General features: G+C 33.7%; 1 protein-coding gene across 3 annotated transcripts in view; it reads left to right on the forward strand.

Annotated features, from left to right (window-relative positions):
- The window catches only part of LOC111063741 (WD repeat-containing protein 91), a 117371-nt gene that overhangs the window by 11236 nt on the left and 93984 nt on the right, over positions 1–12151 (forward strand). For all 3 annotated transcript variants that reach the window (XM_039434098.1, XM_039434107.1, XM_039434096.1), the window contains exons 5-7: positions 7651–7841; positions 9956–10101; positions 11970–12063. In XM_039434098.1, coding sequence (XP_039290032.1) covers positions 7651–7841; positions 9956–10101; positions 11970–12063 — 431 coding nt within the window. The remainder of the gene's footprint in view (positions 1–7650; positions 7842–9955; positions 10102–11969; positions 12064–12151) is intronic.

A 12151-nucleotide genomic window follows, 5' to 3' on the forward strand; every position in this document is an offset into this window, starting at 1 on the left:
TTTATAATAGTATTATTCTGATGATTAATAAATATTTTTATTTTCACTAACTCTGTATAATAATATGGTGAATGTGAAACAGCTGCATCAAAGAAATTAACTGAAAAACATCTGTTTAGAAAAATATAGTTTTGAAACTTCGTTTTCCTGATGCAATGTATAGGCCTACACGTGGCATGGATTATTAATTTTTCAGCTAGAACAGTTTTTTGAGACAAAGTTCTAAATAAACGTCTACAGTTTTATCAATGCTGTATCGGCAATATGAATACACATGCAGTTAATATGGCTTTGAATAAAGGTTTTGATATTTTTACATAAATAAATTATTCTCTTCCATTTTTATTTAATTTCAAAACCAATATAATCTTCTATAGTGAGATGCACATCAAACTGTCAGCAATCAGAATTCCTGAAAAAACATCAAATCTTCCCATTCAATCAATGCTGACAATTGTAGTGAATCCCATTTTTCAGTTAATTTGTAATCAATAGGATCATTTATTTATCGGATTAGAGTAGGAAATTGAAGCAGCACAATGTTGAGGAAAAATCTGAATGATTATTCACGTTCTGAATGAACATTACACGTGTATGTATGTAGTAAGTAATGATGTGTATGTTTGATGTGTAATTCGGAAATATGAATAAATAAATTCACATGGGCGGCATTGCAATTGAATATTATTCGTGCCTATTTAAGTTTCATTTCTGCTATTAATAGTTCAAAAATTAATTTCTTTCTAATTTCTGATTGCTTTTTGTCTTGTAGTGCTACCTTTCTTCAAGAATGCTGAGGACTCGCCGACGTTTGCTGTTCATTTTACTCGCTCCTGGCAAGATACTCTACTTGTTTCACTTCATAACTTCTTGTCAATAGTATTTCAGGTACGCTTATTACTAACATTTTACAGTATTTCGCTAAGTGATAATTTAAATCCGCATACTTAACCTCAAAAATTTATTTAAATTTGTATTTGGTAACTGCTAAAAACCTTCGGATTTAGCAGAACGCAATTTTGATATAATACTTATTTCAAACTAGCAGGTAACCCGTACTCCGCAAGGATCTAATTAAAAACTTGACGAACTGAAAACTTGACGTCATTCGTGAGAGAGTAGGGTTGTGAAATCATGTATCATACGACTACCTTCCAATTTAAAAAAAATGGAGTTGGATTCAAAATGGCGATTCAAAAATGGTGGACGAAATTTGGGTGCGACGGAAAACCTGTTTTTATTATTCGAATAGGATTCCCAATCATACCTATCTTCTAATTTCCCTTTTAAAAGAAATGTTCAGCTGCTTCCATACAACAACTGGAAGCATGACAAATTTAAAACTTGACAAACTAAAAACTTGATGTAAGCAAATCTTGAAGAATTGAAAATAGGCCTTTAACAATTTTTGGTAAATTGAGAATATAAATGCAAAATTTCTAGGTGATCAGTCCAGTAGTTCAGACGTGATGATGCGTCATTCGTGAATTTCCCATCCTGTACGTGTATAAGCCAGTTATTTCATCTATATAATAAAAGAGAGTAGGGTTGTGTTTGTTCGTGTGCTCGTTTGTTCGCATCAAAACATGTCAACTTGTGGATTGCATACCGGAAAAACGGGTTTGATTTAGATCTCCAAATTTTGCACATAGATTCTAAAAATACCAATCTCTTGCACCTCGAAGCCTAAATTTCAATTTTCCTACTAGATTTTTCAGAATTAATGTTCAAATTTCATTTATGAGACATACGATTTCATAAGGCGAATTCACATTCAAATCATATGATAGAAATTAAAAAAAAAAAAATCAGCTGTTCTATTATTGCTTTCTATCTGATTCCACTTAACCTCAATAATATTGTTTTGATAATTGATAAATATTTTTAATTATAATATTATAATAGTATTATTCTGATGATTAATAAATATTTTTATTTTCACAAACTCATTTTCTTAAAACTTATTTTCTGAAACAGCTGCATCAAAGAAATTATCTGAAAAAACATCTGTTTAGAAAAATATAGTTTTGAAACTTCGTTTTCCTGATGCAATGTATAGGCCTACACGTGGCATGGATTATTAATTTTTCAGCTAGAACAGTTGAAACAAAATTTTTGAGACAAAGTTCTAAATAAACGTCTACAGTTTTATCAATGCTGTATCGGCAATATGAATACACATGCAGTTAATATGGCTTTGAATAAAGGTTTTGATATTTTTACATAAATAAATTATTCTCTTCCATTTTTATTTAATTACAATCCCAAAATTATTCAAGCCCTGATAGAATGGTTGACTCACTGTACAGTCAGTCGAAAATTTTTATATTGAAATGAGGGGTATTTTGGCAAGCTGAACAAAAAAATAAGGTCCTATGCACCTTTTCGATATTTCTTCAAATGAAAAATGAGTTTTTTGGGTTGTCAAACTCCCCCTGAAAGGGAAACTATTCAACTTATCCTATCTTTTGGAAAAATAACAATGATTTCTGCGTTGAATAACATGTTTCTTGCCAACAACAATCTAACTCTTTGTGAATTTAGATATGACCTACACTGTAGATTTATATAACTACCAATTAAATACATGGAAATTGAAGTATTTATTTCAGTCAGTTTATGGTTAGTTGATGAAATTGATTATCAATCAAAAATAAAATGATTGTAATTTTATCAGCACAGAATATTAGTTGAATTAATACTGTCGTTGTACTGAGCTCTTGGACAACAATATAATTTATAATATTGGTATTTATCTATTCATTATTTTTTTCCAGAAGTTATTTTATTTGAATTAGAAAATATTTATCAGATCCTATCAATTTATCATTCGTAACAATGAATTGTTCAAAACATGGATTTAATCAAATAAAAATCTGGTGTGGTACACTCACACAAGTTTCCTTGCTCTTTGAACTGTAAGCCCTGTTCTTAAACGAGAATAATTTAGGGGAATAACATAATGACGATTGGCGGCAACATATTTGAAACTACGATCAGAATTCTGTATATGTGTATATATAATTGTTTCCAGAGTACTTTTTCCTTTGTGTAAATTGTGAAATTCAATGATTTTCTTAAAAGTCGTCTAAACAGCTGTTCTACAGATGAAATAATATTTATCTCAACTATGTGTTCTTTTTATGAACTGCTCTACCTACCTGCCTCATGCACGAGGTTACAAGGTTACAAAGGAGGAGGTTACAAAGTTCATTTCTCAAGGGTGGGGTGGACCCCCCATTAGTTTCCCTGAAAGGAAACTCATGCCAGTTGATAGAGCAGATAAATAACTGTACAGGGTATGAATTTGAAAAAATCGGTCAAGTCATTTTTGAGAAAATCCTGGAAAACCTGTTTTTATTATTCGAATAGGATTCCCAATCATACCTATCTTCTAATTTCCCTTTTAAAAGAAATGTTCAGCTGCTTCCATACAACAACTGGAAGCATGACAAATTTAAAACTTGACAAACTAAAAACTTGATGTAATCAAATCTTGAAGAATTGAAAATAGGCCTTTAACAATTTTTGGTAAATTGAGAATATAAATGCAAAATTTCTAGGTGATCAGTCCAGTAGTTCAGACGTGATGATGCGTCATTCGTGAATTTCCCATCCTGTACGTGTATAAGCCAGTTATTTCATCTATATAATAAAAGAGAGTAGGGTTGTGTTTGTTCGTGTGCTCGTTTGTTCGCATCAAAACATGTCAACTTGTGGATTGCATACCGGAAAAACGGGTTTGATTTAGATCTCCAAATTTTGCACATAGATTCTAAAAATATCAATCTCTTGCACCTCGAAGCCTAAATTTCAATTTTCCTTCTAGATTTTTCAGAATTAATGTTCAAATTTTATTTATGAGACATACGATTTCATAAGGCGAATTCACATTCAAATCATATGATAGAAATTAAAAAAAAAAACAGCTGTTCTATTATTGCTTTCTATCTGATTCCACTTAACCTCAATAATATTGTTTTGATAATTGATAAATATTTTTAATTATAATATTATAATAGTATTATTCTGATGATTAATAAATATTTTTATTTTCACTAACTCTGTATAATAATATGGTGAATGTGAAACAGCTGCATCAAAGAAATTAACTGAAAAACATCTGTTTAGAAAAATATAGTTTTGAAACTTCGTTTTCCTGATGCAATGTATAGGCCTACACGTGGCATGGATTATTAATTTTTCAGCTAGAACAGTTTTTTGAGACAAAGTTCTAAATAAACGTCTACAGTTTTATCAATGCTGTATCGGCAATATGAATACACATGCAGTTAATATGGCTTTGAATAAAGGTTTTGATATTTTTACATAAATAAATTATTCTCTTCCATTTTTATTTAATTACAATCCCAAAATTATTCAAGCCCTGATAGAATGGTTGACTCACTGTACAGTCAGTCGAAAATTTTTATATTGAAATGAGGGGTATTTTGGCAAGCTGAACAAAAAAAAATAAGGTCCTATGCACCTTTTCAATATTTCTTCAAATGAAAAATGAGTTTTTTGGGTTGTCAAACTCCCCCTGAAAGGGAAACTATTCAACTTATCCTATCTTTTGGAAAAATAACAATGATTTCTGCGTTGAATAACATGTTTCTTGCCAACAACAATCGAACTCTTTGTGAATTTAGATATGACCTACACTGTAGATTTATATAACTACCAATTAAATACATGGAAATTTAAGTATTTATTTCAGTCAGTTTATGGTTAGTTGATGAAATTGATTATCAATCAAAAATAAAATGATTGTAATTTTATCAGCACAGAATATTAGTTGAATTAATACTGTCGTTGTACTGAGCTCTTGGACAACAATATAATTTTTAATATTGGTATTTATCTATTCATTATTTTCTCCAGAAGTTATTTTATTTGAATTAGAAAATATTTATCAGATCCTATCAATTTATCATTCGTAACAATGAATTGTTCAAAACATGGATTTAATCAAATAAAAATCTGGTGTGGTACACTCACACAAGTTTCCTTGCTCTTTGAACTGTAAGCCCCGTTCTTAAACGAGAATAATTTAGGGGAATAACATAATGACGATTGGCGGCAACATATTTGAAACTACGATCAGAATTCTGTATATTTGTATATATAATTGTTTCCAGAGTACTTTTTCCTTTGTGTAAATTGTGAAATTCAATGATTTTCTTAAAAGTCGTCAAAACAGCTGTTCTACAGATGAAATAATATTTATCTCAACTATGTGTTCTTTTTATGAACTGCTCTACCTACCTGCCTCATGCACGAGGTTACAAGGTTACAAAGTTCATTTCTCAAGGGTGGGGTGGACCCCCCATTAGTTTCCCTGAAAGGAAACTCATGCCAGTTGATAGAGCAGATAAATAACTGTACAGGGTATGAATTTGAAAAAATCGGTCAAGTCATTTTTGAGAAAATCGTGAAAAACATGGTTTTTTAGTCATTATCCGCCATTTTTCTCAAGAATATTACGGAGCTCCTGCAATTTTCCCAGAAATGAGACTCATGTCAGTTGATGGGGCTCATAAATAGCTATCCATGGTATGAATTTGAAGAGAATCGTTGTAGCTGTTTTTGAGAAAACCGTGAAAAACATGGTTTTTTAGTAATTATCCGCCATTTTTTCCGTCATTTTGAATTCAATTTTATTGAATTTCTTATTGTCGGATCCTTATGGTATAAGGACCTTAGGTTTAAAATTTCAAGTCAATCGGTTGATTAGGAATGGAGTTATCATGTACACACACACACACACACACACACACACACACACACACACACACACACCCAAAAATCACGTTTTTGGACTCAGGGGACCTTGAAACGTATAGAAAACTTGAAATTAGGGTACTTGAATTTCCTATGGTAATAGGGCAAGGAAAGTAAAAAAAGACCCATATAGGCCTACCACACGGCGAATTGTAATCGAGGGCTCCGATTGGCTGAAAAGTTCAGCGTTCGGATTACGGTATGGCGAACAGTTAAAACAGAGGCGAGCGGCATGGCGATCGGTTCGGAGTACAGTACGGCGTATGTTTAACAGCTGATTACCAACTTCATGAAATATACTCATGTTCGCTGAAAGGCGCGATGTTCGACGGAATGCACGGTTGCTGCGCGGTTCGAGGTTCGGTTCAGTATGTGTGGTCGCACCTTTAGATGTTACAGGACATTAAATACAGATCACAGGTCAAAGCAACAAAATAATCTATACTATAGTCTAATAAATTTTCCGATCCTTGTATTGTTTTTGCTAAACTAATAAATAAAATAAATAAAGGAAAGAACTAGCTTATACACGTACGGAATAGGAAAATGATGTTTGACACATAATCACGTCTTAACTACTGGACTGATTAACTTGAAATTTTGCATATATATTCTTAATTAACCGAGGATGGTTATAGGACTATTTTCTATTCTTCAAGATTTGATCACATCAAGTTTTTAGGTTGTCAAGTTTTAAATTTGTCTTGATTCCAGTTGTTGTATGGAAGCAGATGAACATTTCTTTTAAAAGGGAAATTAGAAGATAGGTATGATTGGGAATCCTACTCGAATAATAAAAACAGGTTTTCCGTTGCACCCAAATTTCGTCCACAATTTTTGAACCGCCATTTTGAATCCAACTCCATTTTTTTTTAATTGGAAGGTAGTCGTATGATACATGATTTCAAGAGAAAATATGGTGAAAACCGCACATCGATATCTCAAACCTTTCAAAAGTTATTCTAATTCAAAAATGCTGATATACAGTAAAATCCATCTATCTATCATCTCCATCTATCTGTATAATGAAGGAAAGAACTGGCTTATACACGTATACACGTGTAAAGGATAGGAAAATGATGTTTGACGCATCATCACGTCTGAACTACTGGACTGATTCACTTGATATTTTGCATATAAATTCTTAATTAACCGAGGATTCTTATAGGCCTATTTTCAAGTCTTCTAGATTTCATTACGTCAAGTTTTCAGTTTGTTAAGTTTTAAAATAGACCCCTGCGAAGCACGGGTTACCTGCTAGTTTATTATATTATCTAGCAGCTAACCCGTGCTCCGGGTTATTTCCCAATATTCCTCCTCTGTGTGTCGAGTCTTCTGGCTCTTTCCATTAGTTGATGCATGGACATTACAATTGTGTAAACTTTTTTGCCGTTTTGAACGTGAGCGTTGATGTTCTTTCATCTATGGGATCAAAATTGATGATTGAATTAATTATTTTCTTTGAAACAATGAAACCACTGCCAAAAATCGGGGCACCTTTCATTATTCTACTGGTCGATTTGCTCTTTTCTGGATATATTCTGTATCCTAATTCAAAGGTTCCGCCCGTATATCCGTATTGTCCGTATATCTTGTCTCTTTATCATTATATTTTTTGCCAAAAAAGTCAATAATTGTCCTCAACGTACCAACCTTGATCGTACCAATCCAATTTTGGATCTCAACAGGATATGAAGAGACCTCCAGGTTATAAAGTGGTGTGGACTATTGACCGAGTCAGTTCAATGTCTAGCATTGTCAGCGTTCTACGGTTACATTTTTGTGGAGCAATACTAAAAAATCTGTTTTGAAAAGTCTGAAATGAATCATCGCTGTTTCAAGTGGTATAATATGACATTTTTACAGATGATGCCAGTCCCAGTTTTGGTTAGCTACGAGGAAGAAGCATTGCGCATCAAACAACTTCAGGATGAAAACGAGTATTTGAAACAGCGGCTGGCAGCACTGCTGCAGACCAAGGAGCGGGTTGGCCTCCCATCCGCCCCCGACGTGCCTGCAGCTCCTCACATCATGGATGACTTCTACAGTATAGCCCAGTAACACATCATTTTATTCGCTTCAATCAACCACTACATGTTTTCATTAGTATCGAATATGTAATGTTTCGATACATTTATTTTCACTATTAGAAATTCATCAGTTTGTAACTATTTAGTTGCTCAGTTAATATTGGTTATTATTTTCACTCTCAAAATGTTTGTATTGGTTATTATTTCCACTCTCAAAAAGTTGATCTGGAAGTTACCAATCAATGAAGAAAGTGTACGGTAGTTACTCTTTGAAAAATGAGGTTTGTTACGCAATGATTTCGGATGTGAGGGAGGTCATGAAATTACATGAACAGTTAGTTATGAAGTTGAAAAAAAGGGAAGTGTTTTATACCAAAAAGATTGGTTTACTTGTTGAAAATTAGGTTTGTGGTGGTCAGTGTTTTGGTAATGAAAATAATCAATATTTATTCATTTTAGTAAGCAGGTTATATATACCCAATGTAATATTAAACTGTAGTCTATATATATATATATATATATATATATAATATATATATATATATATATATATATATATATATATATTACATTTGAGTGTTTCGCGGATGGATATAGTATATGTAAAAGAATTAACCGGGTACATCCGTTTGTTTTGACACTCAGTGTGGATTTCGACGCCACCCTCAGAAGATGTCGTCTGCGATGGCGACGAAACGTCAGACTCAAGTAAGTCAAAACAAACGGATGTACCCGGTTAATTCTTTTACATATAATATATGTTATTATTTCCACTCTCAAAAAGTTGATCTGGAAGTTACCAATATTAAGCATGATAACTATATACACTATATATGTATATAAGCGAAATGGCACTCACTCACTGACTGACTGACTCACTCACTCTTTCACTCGCAGAACTAAAAATCTACCGGACCAAAAACGTTCAAATTTGGTAGGTATGTTCAGTTGGCCCTTTAGAGGCGCTCTAAGAACGGATTTGGAAAAATTTCCAAAGATACGCCCAAAATCTGCGTTTTTTAGCGTTTTCCCAGCTTTATCGAGAACAAATGAAGAGAAAATGTTCAAATTTAGTACTGACGCTCAGCTAGGGTGTAATAATGTTGTGTTAGAAGGAATTTGCAATAACGTCAAAGATACGCCCAAAATTAGCGTTTTTCCAGCGTTTTTCTCAGATTTATCGAGAATAAATTATAGAAATTGTTCAAATTTAGTACAGAAGCTAAGCTAGGGTGTAATAATGTTGTGTTGGAGGAACTTGAAATAACGCCAAAGATACGCTCAAAATCAGCGTTTTTCCAACGTTTCTCTCAGCTTTTCTGCGTTTTCTCAGTACTTTGACCTTCTGATGGAATGAAGCATGCTCAAATGAAAAATGCAGGCGAGCGAAGCGAGCCCGCTGATCTCATTTTTGGACGATCCAGTAGGGGGTCCAGACGGATATGGATATACTGGCTAGACGGATATGGCGAGCGAAGCGAGCCTGACGGCTAGTATTATATATATTGACGTATTGAGTTATCTACTTCTCTCTAGCAAAGTCCCTCATGCTTTATGGGATTGTTGGATGGGGAGGTGCAAGCTTCTTGCACATCGAACTGCTCCTCAGGGTACAGAAGCTGATCATGAGGGTCATCAACCAGAAGCCTCCACGCTATTCATCAGACCAGCTATTCAATGAGTTTGACGTGATGGATCCAAGACAGCTTTACTGCAAGGAGATACTATGCAGATTACACAAGAACCCAACAACACCAGATACAGGAATCTTCTCATCACCAGTGTTGCAAGGATGGTTCTGTACCAGAGACATTTCAATCATTTAGCACCAAAATTATATAATCTACTTCCTGCAAACTTTGAACAGATTAATCATCCTAGAATTTTGATAATTTTTTAGTTGACATTTTGATAATTTGATCCAATCTAACTTTTATAACCATGCTACTATGCAGAAGCGAAGATATGTTTACAGTAAAGAGGTTTTCAGATCTAATTTTATTTGAGATTTTTCTTTAGATTAGCATTGCCAGTATTATAATTTTTTGCTTCCTGATACACTGTGTTATGAGAATACTTTTGTCACTTATGACTGTTGTTTAAAATATAATCTCTTATTATTCTCTCGATATTTTTTACAGGGAATCTTCGGTACCATTAAGTACGTTGAGTGGAAGCTGTAATGAAAGTCACAGTAAATCATTGAAACAACTGATTCGGACAATCGGCGGTGGAATACCTACAAGTCCAATCATGGGCCGGAAGCCCTGCCCTCCGTCCATAGCTGGTAAGAGCTTCATTTTACCTAAAGCAAGAGTTCAAAGAGCGTCATTGAAGATTATATCTTGAGTAATCAAGTTCTATAATATATTATATATATATATATATATATATATATATATATATATATTTGCTGGAAAGTATCAATGCTTGTCCTTTAAAGTCCTTTTGGACAAAATTGTTGGGTTAATAATCTGCACCTACTGGATTTTTATTACTTATATAGCCTATGAAAACATTTATGATCATTTGTCAAATTCAGTATATTTTTCTCAGTGAAATCTTCCTTTTCTTTTTGGTTTGACGAATGTCAAGGAGCCAACATAACGGCCACAGAATCTGTCATTAATTTAGCAAAAAATTGCCTTTTTTATGACATATACAATAATATACGATGTACTAGACAATATGTTAGCCATTAGTCCAGTCAAATGGTAGTTTTTCAGGAAACAGCCCCGAAAGAATTTTTCTTGATGGTTCTATATGTATTTTTGGGCGCTGAATTCGAATCTGAAATTTGCTGACACGCCAGAGGGCGGCTTCACCCCCAAAACCCCCAAAAAACCCTAAAATTTTGGACTGTTTTTTAATTTTAACATTTAATCTCGAATACTTCGAGTTTTTGGAGAAAAATCATTCTCTACAAAATTAAAGATAATAAAAATTCCAATAAATTGAGTGGTCGCGCAGGATTCTACGATTTTTGGTTCCGGAACTACGAATTTTCAAAAAAGGGGTATTTTTTAAGGGGTTTTCAAAATTATTATGCAAACCTACCACTTCTACCCTATACAACTTGAACATTTTTCTAGTATAGATAAAACACCACACATCACGTGAAAGAAAAATTAATTCTGAACAGGATTCCTAAGGAATTTTCGAATTTAGTAGTGGGAGAGGGGGAATACACCCAACAATAGAAAATCATGTCCTACAGCCAAAATACAAATTTTTCATTATAATACCTTTTCAAGGCCTTCCTAACAAAAAATACATATTTCGGCTGAAATCATCTCACGAGGGATATTTTCTATGAGAATCACCCGTTAGAAACATTTAAATTCAGTATTTACTAGTGGGGGGGGGGGTGCGTCATAAGGATACGTCAAGGATCAAAACGTTGAACATTTATAACTTTTGACAGAATAATCAGATCTCCTCGTACTACAGCTCATTCTTCTCAGCTCGTCAAGGCGGTTCAAAATCATGTATTATAGCTGGAAATTTGATGAAAAAAAAATTCCTCCTTTAGTGTATTTTAGCCCATACAGATTTAAATACACAGAAAAATGGCTAATTCCTATATTCAAAACTGTGTATCTCGGTAACCCGGAATGAAAAAAATGGTACTTGGTCTTGATTTGAAGAACAGAATCTCCTCTTTCTTGAGGGAGAAAATTCTCTATAACTTTGACTACTTTTTTATTTTTGTCTGAAGTGTTTCACAAGTTACGTTTTGAAACAAACGTATCTTACCCCACGATCATATTTTTACAAAATTCATTCACCTCACATGAAAGAGGAGATTCTGTTCTTCAAATCAAGACCAAGTACCATTTTTTATCATTCCGGGTTACCGAGATACACAGTTTTGAATATAGGAATTAGCCATTTTTCTGTGTATTTAAATCTGTATGGGCTAAAATACACTATTCACTGGGGGTGAAGCCGCCCTCTAGCGTGTCAGCAAATTTTAGATTCAAATTCAGCGCCCCAAATTACATATAGAACCGTCGAGAAAAACTCTTTCGGGGCTGTTTCCTGAAAAACGACCATTTGACTGGACAACATCCAAAACAACAAACAAGAATATACAAAAACTAAAGTCACAAAAATTGGATCAAGTTGGAACTAATAATGAATAATGATTTGCAGGAAGTGAGCCAGCTAGTGGCAGATGTGGCTCGAAGCAGCGGCTCAGCTCGACGCCCGGCAGCTGGATGAAACCTGTGGCTGGCAGCGGCAATAGGTCAGTAGCCTATTCAACTTTTATGCAAGCTTTGGTTGAATGGTGGTCTGGCCAGAGAATTCAAATTTTAGCGCCAGAATGCCAGACT

Source organism: Nilaparvata lugens, chromosome 1, assembly GCF_014356525.2.
Source record: "Nilaparvata lugens isolate BPH chromosome 1, ASM1435652v1, whole genome shotgun sequence".
NCBI lineage: Eukaryota > Metazoa > Arthropoda > Insecta > Hemiptera > Delphacidae > Nilaparvata > Nilaparvata lugens.